The sequence below is a fragment of the Dipodomys merriami genome, unplaced genomic scaffold, assembly GCF_024711535.1.
Source record: "Dipodomys merriami isolate MVZ:Mamm:240054 unplaced genomic scaffold, mDipMer1.0.p SCAF_7, whole genome shotgun sequence".
Classification (NCBI taxonomy): Eukaryota; Metazoa; Chordata; class Mammalia; order Rodentia; family Heteromyidae; genus Dipodomys; species Dipodomys merriami.
The window spans coordinates 30,707,616-30,724,294 of record NW_027206290.1 but is presented as its reverse complement, the minus strand read 5'-3'; the positions used below and the strand labels follow the sequence as shown (position 1 = coordinate 30,724,294).

General features: G+C 44.5%; 1 protein-coding gene across 2 annotated transcripts; it reads left to right on the top strand.

The window, feature by feature from the left end:
• The first annotated feature begins 63 nt into the window (after positions 1-63).
• Positions 64-15,664, top strand: Henmt1 (HEN methyltransferase 1). Of its 2 annotated transcripts, none has more exons than XM_070007386.1 (8): positions 64-203; positions 1,488-1,592; positions 3,366-3,494; positions 5,645-5,757; positions 6,592-6,726; positions 11,306-11,485; positions 12,675-12,852; positions 14,966-15,664. In XM_070007386.1, the coding sequence occupies exons 2-8, from the start codon at positions 1,566-1,568 to the stop codon at positions 15,392-15,394; spliced, it is 1,191 nt and encodes a 396-aa protein (XP_069863487.1). In that variant the 5' UTR covers positions 64-203; positions 1,488-1,565; the 3' UTR covers positions 15,395-15,664. The 2 variants fall into 2 exon arrangements, with proteins under 2 accessions (XP_069863487.1, XP_069863486.1); XM_070007385.1 differs by lacking the exon at positions 64-203 and adding an exon at positions 857-952.
• The last annotated feature ends 1,015 nt before the right edge of the window (positions 15,665-16,679 follow it).

Genomic DNA, 16,679 nt, shown 5'->3' with positions numbered 1-16,679 from the left:
AGCTCCAGCTTCACTCCCTGGTCACGCGATGGGGGGGGGGGGGTGTGACTTTTCAAACTGGAGTACATCTTGCCAGCACGGCACCTTCCCGGGCTCTTTCCTTCCAGCTCTCCCCAAACACTCACAGTAACAGCTCGGCATCTCTTTACCTATAAAATGTCCAGCTGGAGACTCTGGCCGGGACACAGATGACCTTTTCTGGGGTCAGAAGCCCGGCCTACTGCCTGTGGATTCAAAAAGCCGGTTGGGTTGGGGTGTGTGTGTGTGGGGGGGTGGGTAGCTGGAAGAACCCCGCTCTTGGTATTTCGGGGTTTGGGATCAAGAGTACCCCGCCTACAGTCCCCAAGGCCTCCGTAGGTGACCTGCCCCGGGGTCAGAGGTCGGCTCTCGCGGGCCGCAGCGGGCCGGCCCCATGTGTCACCTGCTATTGGCCAGGACCGTTTCTAGATCTTTCAGGCGGACGCGGAGCCTCGAACGGGGCGTGGGGGCGGGAGGGGGACGCGCCAGGAACCCAACAGCCCTGCCGACCCGGGGCGGAAGGCCGCAGCGCGAGGCCGGGGACGTGGCGGGGCGTGGGGAGGGGGGGGTCGTGGTTTCCCCCCGCAAGGTTCGGATGAAGACCTCGAAAATGGCCTCGGGGCATGCGCCACTGCGGCCGTTGAGACCCCCCCCAAAACCGACGCGTTTGGAGTCCGGAGCCTGGAGGGATGGGTCCTGCGCAGGGCGGCGGCGTCGGGCCGGATCGGGCCGGAGACTGAGCGCACCCGGCGGCAGCGGCGGGGCAGCGCAGGGGTGGCGGCGGGCGGGTAACGTCACGTGACCGCGCCGCACGGGGCGCCGGGGGCGGGGCCTTGGAGTTAAATTGGGGGCGGCGGCCGCGGCCTGGGCGCTTCACCCCCGGCCGCCTGCCCGCTGCTGGGCTTCGCACCTCGGGCTGGCCTCCGACTGGAAGGTAAGAGTTGCGACCCGGGACGCTTCCTAAAGATGGCCCGTGTGCTCTTCCATGCAGGATCTCTTCATCGCCAGGAGGGAATTGCCTTAAGAGCTGGTAGTTGGACCTGGGGCTCGAACTCGAGGCTCAGTGGGAGTGGGCAGTAGATGGGGGATCTGTGCATTCGAGGGTTCACCATGTAAAAGCTCGGAGGGAACTGGATCCATGTTGCAGCGTCCTTAGTGTCTGAAAGGCTTCCTCTCCCACACTTCCCCGTTCCCCCTCAAAGTTTCCATCGTGAAAAAGTTCCCGGGAGCCATGTGGATGAGGTTGAGTATACCTAAGCAGTGAAAACAGGCAGGACTCTGAAGTTTGTTACCACGTTGAAACAATAGTAAAAGGAGGGAATGTTGATTTAGGAGATGAACCTGTCTGCTCAAACAATTCCTGTGTTTCATGATAAAACTTGAGGAAGGGAAAGAGCTCAGTCTCTTTTCCGTCTTGTCTGGCTGTCCTTTCCAGACATCTTATAAAAGTGAATATTTGATACTTACAGCTCAGTGGCTGCTGATTGCCTTATACAGAGTTTGAAGGATATATCTGCGTTTTGTCTCAACCCCAACTTGGAAACAAAATGGAAATGGAAGAAAAGAACATTCTGGTAAATGCTACCATTCATATCCTCTTATAATGACTAGGAGTTATTACAGTGGTGTACTGTGAGGAGATTACAAGCAAAATCTACATCCATTTAGGAGGATGTTGAACTAAAAGAGGTGACACATGCAGGAAATATCCACATTGGGTGTATCCAAAGTAATATAGAGTTACTTCCCCCTCCCCCCCCAAAAAAACACAGTTTGGGATGAATGTGCAAATGTGTGTGTTGGTCCTGGGGTTTGAACTCAGAGCCTCATGTTCTTGCTTAGTTTTTCCACTCTACCACTTGAGAGCCACAGCTCCACAGCTTTTTGTTTACCTGGGCTTTGAATCATCAGCCTCAGATTTCAGCCTTCTGAATAGCTGGGATTACAGGTGTGAGCCACTGGCATCCAGTTTACCTAGAGATTTTTAAATGTGGAGTGTGTTTAAGGAGGTCTTGATTGATGCCCAAGAATTTTCATTTGTATAAAGTTTCCAGGTGAAGATGCCACTGGTTTGGGGCCCGCACTTGAGAAACCCAAGCTGTAGATCCTTGCAGTTCAGTAGGCATCAATTTTATTTAAAAATAGTCATCGGGCTGGAGGTATAGCTCATTGGTGTAGTGTTTGCCTAGCATGCACGAGGCTCTGTGATGGATTACCAGCACAGAAAGAGAGTTGCATGTATGCAATGTGTTTGTACTGCTGTGGACCACATGCAAGGCAAGAGCTCTACCTCTTATTTTTATTGAACAGTTACTCTAGATATCAAGGACCTTTTAGTCTACTCCTTTATTATAATATGGGTATATAGAACCAGCAATAGCAGCTTTATAGATTAGCCTTATAAATCCTCCTTTTTGGGAGAGAGTCTATTGAAGGAAAGATTAACCTGAATTAATTTAGGACTATTGCAAGAGCACGGCTGAAGGGCTTTTCAACCTAGATGCATACAGCAAAGGCAGCTGCGTCTTTGAATCCAAGGGGTAAAATGTGGAGCATAGTGTGAGTGGATAGGTGGTTAAGAGGAAGCATTAAGGCTAGTAAGGTTCTTGTCATAAATATTTACTAGGAGGGGCTGGGAAGGTGGCTCAGTGGTAGAGTGCTTGCCTTGCATGCCTGAGGCCCTGGGTTCGATTCCTCAGCACCACATAAGCAAAATGAAAAAAAAAAAAGCCGGAAGTGGCACTATAGCTCAAGTGGTAGAGCGCTAGCCTTGAGCTGAAGAGCTGAGGGACAGCACCCAGGCCCAGAGTTCAGACCCCACGACCGGACCCAAAAAAAAAAAATATTTACTAGGAATCCTGCTGAAGGCCATGAGTTTGGACATAAGTAGTAGGCAATAAACTTTGATTAGTAGAACTCCTCCATTGCTTTCTTCATGCTCTCCTTTTACTTTCAAATAAACTTACTTTGAGTTTTTGATTAGATCATGAAAGTGATCATAAATCAAATAATAGCAAGATTTGTTGTGAGCTGATTAGTCAAATTCTTGCTAAAACTGTGCTATGCAGGTCAGAGACTAGTCTGAGATTATTAACATGCCTGGTAGAGGCTTAGAGGAGGTGACTGAAGTTTGGTGGAATCTTAATTAGTAAAGTATTTTCTAGCTCCCTGTCTATCCAGACCATAGGCTTTGGCAGTACAGTCTATAAAAGCCCATCCCTTTAGTGGCTTCTAATGGTTGGTTTTAAGTAGATTTATGGGTGATGTTCCTTTCCATGGAAACTAAGGCATAAGGACTGTGGAGGAAGTGCACTGCTGCCTAATGATTTTTTTTTTAATGCTTTCAGTGCAATAGTGTGGTGGCTCATAATTTTGAAGAAGTTTGCCCAGAGAAGGTAATAAAGTTTAAACCTCCACTATACAAGCAACGATACCAGTTTGTTAGAGATTTAGTGGATCGTCATAGACCCAAGAAGGTAGGTATCTTGATTTCCAAACATTTAAGTACTAAGTCGATCCTATCAAGTGTTTGTCAACACTAGTAAGGAGTAAAGTGAAATTCTTTCTTTTCTTCTTTCCTTCCTTGTGCTGGAGATTCAACTCAGGGCTTTGGCATGTTAGACAAGTGCTGAACCACTGAGTTACAACCCCAGTCCAAAGAGAGGTCTGGTTCTGTTGCGTAGGCTAGTTCCAAACTCTTGGGCTCAAGTGATTCTACTGCTTCAGCTTCCTAAGTTCAGACAGGTTTGCCCACCGGGAAAGCAAGCCTTGACCAAGATCTCTAGGTGTCTTGCGTTAAGCATAGTAGCCATGAGTTCAGCTAAATTATGAGGAGGGGTGTGTGTGTGTGTGTGTGTGTGTGTGTGTGTGTGTGTGTGTGTGTGTGTGTGTGTGTGTGTGTGTGTGTGTGTGTGTGTGTGTGTGTGTGTGTGTGTGTGTGTGTGTGTGTGTGTGTGTGTGTGTGTGTGTGTGTGTGTGTGTGTGTGTGTGTCTTGTCCTGGGGCTTGAACTCAGGACCGATCTGGGCATTAGCCCTGAACATTTTTGCTCAAGGCTGCTGTTCTATCACTTGAGCTACAGCCTCCATTCCAGATTTTTTGGTGCTTAATTGTAGATAAGAGCCTCACGGACTTGCCTGCCTAGGCTCAGATCTGCCTCCTCAGATCTCAGCCTCCTGAGTAGCTAGGATTACAAATGTGAGCCACCAGCACCTGGTGTTTGTTTTTTTTTTTTTTTTTGAGATAGGGTCTGACTATGTTGTCTAGGCTGGTCTTGAACTCTGGGCTCAAGGGACTGTGCTTCATTCTCTTGAGGAAGTAGGACTACAGGCGTGTGCCACTGTGGGGGATTCTTGTAGAGAGACTGTATTTGCTCCTGCTCAGGTCATAGCGGAGAGGAGAGGCGTAGAACAAGGAAGAAAGAGTCATTAAGGGAAAGTGTGGTTAAGGGAATTTTGTTTTCATTCTTCAGAAGCAACAGAGTGGAAATGTCATCTTATTTGGCTTATGGAGGCTGTTATTCCTTGCAGAGTTCCTTTCTCAGAACATAAAGCCTAGCAGATCCTTTAATCTCTTACCAGGAGCACAGGGATCAGGTGGAGGTCAACATTGCCATGCTTAAACGGGAAGAGAATCTTAATTGTATATGATTGATCTTGTAGAGTCCACATTTTTGGAGTTAGAGCATCAAACTGGTATTGTGGCCACAGGTGTTGCGATTGTTTGTAAATTAGGTAAGTGCGCCAAGATGGCCCACACTTGTAGTCATAGCCATTTGGGAGGCCGAGGCAAGTGGATTGCTTAAGCCTAGGAGTTTGTGACTAGTCTGGACAACACATGAAAAAGAAAAAGGAACAAGCTTTGATAATGGCTTAACAGGTCTGCTCTTCAACTTCTGAGGAAAGTCATGATTTCGTACATAGATGAACATATATACCTGATTAGTATCCTCATGGACTTGCTATTCTAGCTGTAAACTAGATGTTGGTAAGATGAACTTCTAGGTTTCTTTTTCTTCCCTGTGTTAAACTCAGGTAAGATTCTTCAGTATGTGTGGGCTTCCCTTTTTTTTTTTTTTTAACTGCACTGTGTCTGTCTCTGCACATGGGCGCAAAGATGCAGATGTTGAAGTCTGTGCCGTTATGTACATCTGTACTCAAAGCATCTCAAATGGTCTTTTTAGGTGTTTGGAGATTAATTGAGAATGACATGTGGTTTGCTGTGATTGTTTTATCAAAACAATTAATGAGGCTTTGTGAAAACTTTGTGAAACTTTGTGTGGTAAGAGCATTTCTTGCTGAAACATACCAAGAATGTTTAAGACTCCAAGTTCTGATTCTATGTGAACATGTCCCCATCTTTCTCCCTTTTTCATTCATCCAATAGATCTCAATTATTTGGGAATAGGAACTTCTTTTATTTTCACCATTGTCACTTACGTATACTCAGGTGTATAAAGTCTCAGATTAATTTGCTTTTTGTGTACAATATACTACCCAAAAGACTGTTCTATATAATAATTTTATTGTGGTTTACTACTGTTACACAATCTCCCACCTCCCCAGTATTGTTGTCCATACTTCTGTGGCTACAAATGTCTTTGAAATGATATTCTGTCTCATCTACAGGTTGCAGACCTGGGATGTGGTGATACTGAGCTCCTAAGGCTGCTAAAAATCTACCCATGCATTCAACTGCTTGTTGGGGTAGATATCGATGTGGAAAAATTACAGTCTAATGGGTAATACTTAGTGATATGATGGGGATGTGGTTTGTTTTCCAAGAGCATTGGTTTTGAGTGTGGTCGCTAAAGTGGCGGTGGCGGCGGCAGTGGTGGTGGTAGTGGGTTTATAAAGCAAGTCTACTCCAGGTGTGCTTGGCTCCTTCATTCCACTATTTCCCTTTCCACTTTCCACTTCTCTGATAGATCACATTTCCACAGGTTACTTTTTTTTCCCTAAAGAACACAAAGCCGAACATTATTGGTTCAAAGAGAGCTGGAAGACCAAATATTCAAACGAGAACAATAGCTGATATTCAGAATCTTGTTCTCCTTGGCCAGTAACTTCCCGCTATTAGAGGAAGTTACCCTAGGACTTACTGTTTAGTTTGTGAAGATGAGGTAAACAGCAAAGGCAGATTTACATCACTGTAGGTAGAAAGTTCTGAGTTATATAGCTAGTGAGAATTTCCTTTTCTTTTTCTTTTTTTACTTTTTTGTCATTCCTGGGGATTGAATCAAGATTTGGGCACTGTCCAGGAGATTTTTTGCTCAAGGCTAGCCACTTGAGCTACAGCTCCATTTCCAGATTTTTGAGTGCTTAGTTGGAGATTAGGAGTCTCATAGACTTTTCTGCCTGGGCTGGCTTTGAACCTTGATCATCAGATCTCAGCCTCCTGAGTAACTAGGATTACAGGGTTGAGTCACCAATGCTCAGCTTCTTTTTATTTTTATAGGGCTAGGGATAAAGCCCAGGTAAACACTGTTCCACGGAGCCACCCCCAGTGTGAGAACTTCTAAATAACTTTTGTGTTGAGAATGTTTCTTACTTTTGCAATCATTTTTTTTTTTCAGACATCATTTATCTCCCTATTTGGGAGAATTTGTAAAACCCCGGGATCTGGATTTGACTGTTACCTTATATCATGGATCTGTTGTGGAGAGAGACTCTCGTTTGCTTGGATTTGACTTGATAACATGCATCGAATTGTAAGTTTTAAACTCTAGTAACAACAAGGGAGAATTAGCTTCAATAATGTTAGTACCCTAAGTGTTTAGGTCACTGCAAAGGGTATCCAGGTCCTTCCCCGGGCATCCCATTGGGTGCATATGATGCTTGCCTGTCTCTTCAATGCTAATTTTGATCTTCCCAGTCATGGTGTTTGCTCTTGTGTATTATTGCTGGTTTGATTTTTCCACACCATGAGCAGGTAATCTGGGTAGAGGCTTACTGAGTTTATGTAGACATTTTTTTCCTTATCTATATTTACCTAGATTTAGCATCACCAGTGCTTCTTGTCTGACTTGTCTTTATTAAAATGGTGGCAAATGTGTTCTGCAACTCCAGTTTTCCTTCTACATTTATATATTATCCCTGGCATTTTACTATGCATAACAGTTCTCCCATAACTCATGAATTCCTTTATTATCCTCTTGCAGTAGTCATCTTCCTGCCCCTAGTGCTGGGATTATAGATATGTGCTATTATAACTTGATAGGCACGCCCCCAGACAACACACACACACACACACACACACACACATACACACACACACACACACGCACACACTTATTCTCACACTTAAATGGTTTGTGATTTATTACTGCATTTATTTTCTTGTTCATTATCTCAGGCTTTCTCACCGAGGAGGCCTATCAAATTGATGTCTTTGTGATATGTCTTATTTGTAATCACTTTTTTCTGACATTACAAAATGTTCTAGGCTCCTCTCCCACCATTCCTTCCCCAACCCTGGAATGAACTGTTCTACAAAGGAGTTGTGTACTTTATATGGGACCAGTGTTTACAAACAAGGTTTATGCTTCACACTCATTTTTTTTTTTTTTTTTTTTTGTTCCTGGGCACACAGTTTTCTTTTTCTTTTTTTCATGGGGCTAATTGGAGATAAGAGATTCACAGACCTTTCTGCTCAGGCTGGCTTTGAATCGATCTTCAGATTTCAGCCTCCTTAGTAGCTAGAATTACAGATGTGAGCCACTGGCACCTGGCTTAATAACATCTTTTAATATTAATAGGCTTACTTTGAGATTGGTTTGCTTAATGGTGTATTTAGGTTGATTTCTAATGTTCAGTAATGGAACTATTCCTCCTGAGTAGAAAGTTTACCCCCGCCCCCCCACTCCTTTTTGGTTGCCTGACATATTTTAGGCACCTAATTAATGTTCGATATTAGTTACAGGAAACTTAGGAAGATCAAAGGAACAGTGAATAAATTAGAATGGCACTGGGGGCTGGGAAGGTGGCTCAGTGGTAGAGCGCTTGCCTTGCATGCCTGAGGCCCTGGGTTCGATTCCTCAGCACCACATAAGCAAAAGAAAAAAGCCGGAAGTGGTGCTGCGGCTCAAGTGGTAGAGTGCTAGCCTTGAGCTGAAGAGCTGAAGGACAGCACCCAGGTCCAGAGTACAGGCCCCACGACCGGACCCCCCCCACCCCCCCAAAAAAAAATTAGAATGGCACTGTGCTGGTGGTGTGGCTTAAATGGTAGAGTGCCTGTTTGTAACAAGTATGAGGACCTTAGTAATCCCCCTGAACACCCCCCTCCCCCACCTCCCCCCCCCCCCCCCCCCCCCCCCCCCCCGCTAAATAAAAGGCAACTAGTATTTTGGTTTTACTGTTTATCCATAAGTATATCAATTTTTCAGTGCTGGAGATTGAACCTATGGTTTATATATGCTAAGCTCTTTCCTGAGCATATTACTAATCCCCACTTCTCCTATTTTCTAATGTATTGTGAAGCAGCCACTTATTGTAGCAGAATTATGTTATGCGCTGGCCACATGTATTAGACTTCTCCTTGCTGCGACAAATACCAAGAGATAATTTAAAGGATTCAGGAATTTCATTTCATAGCAAGCTTGCTCTATTGCTGTGGGCCGATAGCAAGGCAGAACATCATCGTAGAGAGAGTTACTTCATGGTGGCCAGGAAGAAGAGAGGGACAGAAGGAGCCAGGGCCAATCTGCCTCTCCAGAATACAACTCTTAATAACCTCCTTCCTCCAAAATAGGCCTCACCTTGTAAAGTTTCTGAAATAGTGCCACCTGCTGGAGTCTTGCGTCTCAACATAGGAGCCTGTGGGGGACATTTCACAGGGAACTGTAATACCTTAAGTTTCAGTGTATAGAATTGTGTAGAGAGTACAAAGAAGCCAAGCAGGGCAAGAGGATTCAAGAGAATCAGCTATGGCTGCTGGGAGAGGGTTAGGCTAGAAGAGTAACAGCTCATCAGTTCATCTAAATTTAGTGCTGCTTCCTGTATCTGGTTGAAAGTTTGTGAGACAATGTGATGCTTATCACAGTCCTGAGAATTAGGGGCCCCTGTGCTGATAAGGGTGTCCTTGTAGTCACGGAAGGAGATGGGCTCATTACGTTATTCATGTACGTTATTCTATGTAGCTCTTGGTTTCCCTGGAAATTCATTTGAAGCTTGAGCTCTTTGTAGCAGTTTTGTCAGTGTCTATGACTTGTGGGATTTCTTTTTTTTTTTTCTTTTTTCTTTTGGTTGGTCATGGGGCCTGAACTCTGGGCCTGGGCGCTGTCCCTCTGGAGCTCTTCAGCTCAAGACTAGCACTCTACCACTTGAGCCACAGCGCCACTTCAGGCTTTTTCTGCTTATGTGGTGCTGAGGAATCAAACCCAGAGCTTCATGCCTGCTAGGCAAGCACTCTACCACTGAGCCACCTTCCCAGCCCGGGTTTCTTTTTTGTTGGTGTTGTTGTTTGCTTGCTTGTTTTGCTTTTGTTTTAGGGCACATTGATTAGATAGAATATCAGTATTTTTTCAGATTCGTTTTCTGCTAATGTTTCTAATAACAAATTTATAGCAGTTGCAGAATTGGTACAAGGAACTCTCCTGTCCATCACCCAGATTCACTGATTGCCTACCTTTGATCACATTTACTTAAGTCTTGTCTTCATTTCCTATGTGTATTTTTCTTTTGAATAATTTGAAAGTAAGTTGGAGACACTGTTTTCTTTTTTTTACCTCTACCTATGTGTGCTGAACACATTTTTTCAATAAAAAATGCCTTCCCTTCCATAACCATAATATCCTTTATGAAGGAATTTAACAGTGACATATTATTACTATATTACTAGCTAATGTATAGTCCATACTAAAAATTCATCACTTGTTCCAGTAATATCTTTCTATAGTTATTTAAAAAATTTAATGATAGTTTAAACCAGTCCAGGATCACACAATGTTCTTAGTTACTATGTCTGTTGGGTATCTGTTCTTTAATCTGAACAGGTCTTCTCAGTATGCTTCATTTGCCATTTAACCCTTTTTTCCCTAGCGCTGTAGCCCTAGTCCATCCTCTATTTCTTTAAAAAATTTTTATTGTAAAAGTGATGTACAGAGGGATTACAGTTAAATAAGTCAGGTAATGAGTATATATTTTTTCCTGAACAATCTCACCCCCTCCCTCATTTTCTCCCAGTCCTCCCCCACTTACCCCTTGGCCCCCCCCCCCCCCCCCCGTGTAGTTGTATAGTTCATTTTCAATGTAGGGTCTAGCAAGTACCACTGCTGAATTAGTTCACCCTTTGTCCCACCATTTCTGTGCTTCCCCTTCCCCCTATCCTTTATTTCTGAAGAGTACATGCTAATTATTTTGTAGAAGGTCTCTCTGTCTGGGTCTATTACTTCATTACTAGATTGAGCACTTGCGCATTCATTTATTCATTTATTTTTTGAAATGGTATTGGGGCTTAAACTCAGCCCCTTATCTCTTTTGCTCAAGGCTGGTGCTCTACCACTTGAGCCACAGCTCTACCTTTGGCATTTTGGTAGTTAATTGGATATGAGACTCATAGACTTTCCTGCCTGGCTTCCATGATTCTCTAATCTCAGCCTCTTGAATAGCTAGGATTACAGATGTGAACCACTGGTGCCCAACTTTATTTTTGGCACTGAGGATTGAACACAGTGCTCTGGGCTTGTGTCGCACACGTTCTACCACCCTGCACTCCAGGGAGTGCATTTTTTTTTGTTGGTCCCGGGGCCTGAACTCTGGGCCTGGGCGCTGTCCCTCAGCTCTTCTGCTCAAGGCTAGCACTCTACCACATGAGCCACAGCACCACTTCTGGCTTTTTCTACTTATGTGGTACTGAGGAACTGAACCCAGGGCCTCATGCATGTGAGGCAAGCACTCTACCACTGAGCCACCTTCCCAGCTCAAGGGAGTGTATTTTTTCTATAGGACCACTGTTTTTTCTTGGTACATTTTACCAAGGAGGTCAAGCTCAGATACCTTTTTGAGGAGTTTTTGACAATGAGTTCTTTAGAGCACAGCAAAGGACCTTAGTGTTGGTTAAGAGAGTACTGAGGGCAGAGTTGAGGGTGGGCAGGCAAGGATTAGAATATGTGGAAAAAGTATATATAATTGCGGTGGGTCATGGCAGTAGTATATTCAAAGAAGGGAGAAATCAACATGAGATAGGAATTGTTTTTGCTAAATCAAGTAGGAATTGATTAGGAATTTGCTAAATTATTTACTTTCAAGTGAGGCTATAATCATTATATTTTCCCCTATTAACCATTTTAGAATAGAACATTTGGATTCAGATGACCTGGCCAGATTTCCTGAAGTGGTATTTGGATACCTGTCACCAGCCATGATTGTCATCAGCACACCAAACTCTGAATTCAACCCCCTGTTTCCTACAGTGACCCTGAGAGATGCGGATCATAAATTTGAGTGGAGCAGAGTGGAGTTTCAGACCTGGTTCGTTCCCAAGGATTTTGTTTGTTTGTTGGGAATCCTTCTGGAGTTTAAAGCTTAAACAGTAAACCTTAATCTTTATATCTTACCTAAATTATTTCTTCCTTGAGTAGAATTCCAGGTAAAGAGATCCACAAGGGAACTACCACACTTGGACAGCTGTGGAAAGGGTGTGAGGGCTGCCAGGTGCTGTTTGGGTTGAAGGCATCTGTAGCTTTGGGGTTGGGATGAGATGTAAAATGAGGAAGGGCTGTGAGGTGAGCCTCAGACCAAGGGTGGCCCCTTGGGTTTGCTCCCATTTCCTCCTCATCTACCCCTCTCTTTCTCTGCCTGCCCCTTAACTTTGCCTTTTCCATACTCTTGTGGTAACTTGGAAACCGGTACTATGTTACTGCCTCTGCTTCTCACAGAAGCCAGGCAATCCTTGCTGTTGTTGCTGCATTATATAGTGGTCTAAGAATGTGTAACTTAGAAGATTTTTTGAGGGGGGGGTCTGTCGTGGGGCCTGAACTCTGTGCTGTCACTCAGCTGTTCAGCTCAAGGCTTGAGCCACAGTGCCACTTCTGGTGGTTTATTGGAGATAAGAGTCTCACTCCTGCCCAGGCTGGCTCTGAACCACAGTCCTCAGATTTCAGCCTCCTGAGTAGCCCACTGGCACCTGGCACTTAGAAGATTTTTGTTATGTTTTTGACACATTTATTAATGTAGTTTTTATGTGTCAATTTTGGGGCTTAAACTCAGGATCTGAGCGCTATCCCTTAGCTTTTTTTTTTTTTTTAACTGAAGGCTGGCATTCTACCACTTGGAGTCATAGCTCCACTTCTGGATTTTTGCTGGCTAATTGGAGATGAGTTTTATGGACATTCTGGCTCAGGCTGACTTTGTACCAAGGTGCTTAGATCTTAGCCTCTGAGTAGCTAGGATGACAGGTGTGAGCCACCAGTGTTTGGCTTTTGTTTTCTTAAGACTGGATCTTGCTGCGTAGCCCAGACTGTCCTTGAACTCAATCCCTGATCCTTCTGCCTAATCCTCCCTTGTGCTTAGATTACAGATGTGTACCACCACAGCTGGATTAGAATTGTTATTATCTTTTCTGTGTTTTCTACTGTGATTGGACTTTATTTAATGCTTGTTTAGTTACTTAAAACTAGTTCTTTGTTGAGACTCTTTTTTCCTTGTTATTTTGTTTCAGGGCTTTACAAGTGGCAAATTGCTATAACTACTCTGTGGAGTTCACTGGGGTAGGAGAGCCTCCAGTGGGAGCTGAGCATGTTGGGTACTGTACCCAGATAGGCGTCTTCCGGAAAACCAGTGGGAAGGCTCTAGAATCCTGTTCTTCAGAGCAGCACGACCAGCATGTTTATAAAGCTGTGAGTATTAAGCATTCTTTGTGAGGAGGAACTCCTTGCAAGTACATTGGTTGGGATGGTGAATTTTTAAAAATTTGGTGAAAATCTCCAAGATGAATGTCAGTGTTCTTAGTCTTGAAAGATCCTGAAGGCTATGACTAGAGTTGATCTGTTGTTGGTCTATGTTGGTTTCTATCCCTAGAGACTTCTGGCATCTTGGGTGGTTTATTTTTTGGGTATGGGGGAGTCAGTCATGGGGCTTGAACTCAGGGCCTGGGCACTGTCCCTGAGCTCTTTCACTCAAGGCTAGTGTTCTACCATTTTGAGCCACAGCTCCACTTCTGGCTTTTGAGTCACTAATTGGAGATAAGAGTCTCACGGGGACTTTTCTGCCTGGGCTGGCTTTGAACTGCAATCTTCAGATCTTAGCCTCTTAGCCTCCTAAGTAGTTAGGCTTACAGGCATGAGGCACTGGGACTTGGCTTCATCTTTTTAATGGTACTAGGATTTGAGTGCTAGGTCTTATACTTGGTAGGCAGGTGCTCTACTACTGGAGCCATGCCTCCAATCCTTTTTGCTCTGAGTAGTTTTAAGGTAGGTTCTTACTTTTTCCCAGGCCAACCCAGATCGCAATGTTTATGCTCCTACCATAGTTATCTCAACCTCGTTATCTGACAGACCTGCACCACTGTTCCCAGGTTTTTGTGTTGAGATGGCATTTTGTGGACTTTTTGCAGTCTTTCTAATCTCCGCCTTAGTAACCAAGATTATAGGTGTGTGCCACTGTGTCTTCTTGGCATTTCTCAAGGCATTTTTTTTTGGGGGGGGGTCTGGTCATTGGGCCTGAACTCTGGGCCTGGGCGCTGTCCCTTAGCTCTTCAGCTCAAGGCTCTACCACTTGAGCCACAGCGCCACTTCCAGCTTTTTTTCGTTTTTGCTTATGTGGTGCTGAGGAATTGACCCAAGGCTTCATGCATGCAAGACAAGCACTCTACCACTGAACCACCTTCCCAGCCCATTTATTTTAAAGATTTATTTTTATTTATTTTTATTTTTTTGGTTGGTCGTGGGCCTTGACTCTGGGCCTGAGCACTGTCCCTCAGCTCTTCAGCTCAAGGCTAGCGCTCTACCACTTGAGCTACAGCACCACTTCTTCTCAAGACATTTTATGAGGAACAGTGTCTGTTAGAGGTATTCTTAGAGTATTTCAAAGCAATACTTAAGCAGCCTCATTTGTAAAGAGAAAACCAGCAACTTCTTCTCCCCTGATAGCTTCAAGAAATGACTATTAGACTGAGCTCTGGGCTGGGAACATAGCATTGTAGAACAGCCCTCACCTACCACTCACAAGGACCTGGGTTCCGTTTCTAGAATATACACAAAAGCATCTGATCCTCCAAAAGGAACACATTCATCTCTTCGGCTTAACTATTCTATTTTCTTTTTTTTGTGTGTTGGTCCTGGGGCTTATACTTGGAGCCTAGGCCCTGTCCCTGAGCTTTTTTTGCTCAAGGTTGGTGCTCTACCACTTGAGCCTCAACTCCACTTCCAGCTTTTTTTTGGTGCTTAATGGGAGATTTTATGGCCTTCCCTGCTTGGGCTGGCTTTGATTGAACCATGAACCTCAGATCTCAGCCTCCTGAGGAGCTAGGATTACAGGCGTAAACTTCTGGTACCAGGCTCTATTGTTTTTTCTTTCTTTGGGTCAGGGTCTTAACTCTGTTGCCCAGAGTAGCCTTGAACTCCTGGATGAAGCAGCCTTCCTGCCTTAGCCTGTGTGCCATTACTCTTAACTGATTTCCTTCCTTCCCTCCCTCCCTCCCTTTCCCCTTTAATTCCAAGTAGAAATATTGGGTTGATGTAAATTGGTGGCAGCTTCACTGTGGATTTGGCATTAGAATCAGAAAGCAAATAGGTCATGGATATGAGTAGTTTGACCCCCAACTGCTTCAACTGAGGCATTTGCAGGTTTTGTTTTGTTTGAGGAGGGATTTGAACTCAGTGCTGATGTTGAGGTGTTTACAAGGAGCAGGACATACAGCACACATAGACATATAGAGTTGATTCTTATGTGGCAGAGAGTTACTGATGGCCTTAACTTTTTCCTGTATTCAGCGTGTTTTGTTTCTTTCAGGTTTATACGACCACCTACCCAAGTTTACAGCAGGAAAAGATGCTGAAATTTGTGTTGGTTGGGGAAGTGTTGATCCAAGTGGACCATCTGCGATTGTGCCACGGGCGAATGCTGAGAGAACGGAAGAAGGAAGTGGGCCCCAAGCTACCCACCACAGACACCTCCTGGAACCCCCACTTACTGCTGGGCTCAGTCTTCACAGAGGCCGAGAAAACCAGGATAGAGGGTTCACCCAAACCCTTCTGTGAAGGAGACAAGTTTTTCGTACCACTGCAGAGACTCCTGGCTTATCCCAAATTACACCGCTTTCATGTCGGCGAGGAGAGACTGAGGGCCCTTATTGCCGATTCGGTGTGTTTGAGTAGTGATGGCTCTGCGGTCGTAGTGGACCTGCACAATTCCTGGGATTATCGGCCTGAAGAGAACTGAGCCAGCCATTCAAGAAACATTGACAAATGTTACAGGTCAGGTCCTACGCTGGTGGACAGATAGATGCCCGACAGCCAGTTAGACTCTGCCTGAGAAGGCTGTGAGGGTTTCACTGAAAGTAACGGTGCTTCCCCTTTGAGGAATTTTTCTTTGCTCTTTTTCTCAAGAATGAAGAAATTGGATATGGCAGCATGTTAATTTTGAATTTACCTATATTTTGATGTTACAGCCGTGTATTGAATGTGACATTAAAAAACCTTAAAAGTGATCAAATACACTGTTGTAAACCTTTTCCCAGGAGTTATGAGTGATTTAAATTTTTTTCTAAGACTCTCTTTTGAGATACATTCTTTCCTGTCATATTTTGCTTAAATCTCATACAAAAAATGAATGTGGGAAAGGATTGTTTGAAAGGCAGAGAAGCCTGGACCTGCTAGAATCACTGTACCTGTTTTTCCTTCCTGCAGTGCTGGGGATTGAGCCCAGGACTTTGAGCATGTTAGAAAACTCTACCACTGAGCTACAGCCCCAGCAATGTCCATGCATTTTTGTTGAGTCACTTTTTTTTTCTTTTTGTGCCAGTCGTAGGGTTTTAATTCAGGGCCTATGGGCTGTCCCTGAGCTGCTTATTTTTTTTTTTTTTTATGCTCAAGGCTAGGACTCTACTACTTGAGTTATAGCTCTACTCCCAGCTTTTTAGTGTTTAAGTGGAGATAAGAGTATCCTGGACTTTCCTGCCTGACTGGCATTGAACCGCAGTCCTCAGATCTCAGCCTCCTGAGTAGCTACATTACAGGCGTGAGCCATGCGTATCCAGCCTGAGTCAGTTTTGTTTGAGTTTTGCTTTGCATCCCATGCTAGCCTGCAACTAATTAGCTATCCTTCACCCTCAGCCTCAGGAGTGCTGGCATTCTAGGTGAACTCGACCATTCTGGCTGTGTTTCTGTTTTTTGAGCACACCTTCTCTAGAAGGTGTTGGAGTGCTTGAGCAGTGGGAGAGAAAAGTACAGCTTTGCCTAATGGGGGTAAAGCAGTGGATGAAATAATGAAATGATCATGGCCGGCAGGCAGCAGAGCCTGGCTGTCTTAGAGACCCACATGTGCCTCGCTTATTATGGCAAATGTAGCATGCCACCTTAGGGCCAGATGGAGGAATGGCCTTCAGCTTACCACTTATTTGTAACAACAGAAAAGAGAAGGGAGAAGTGGCATGAGCCAGCTCCCTGGGATGGTATGTAACAAGTCCTTATGCAACACCACTTCCTCTTGACCAGAATGAAGTCTT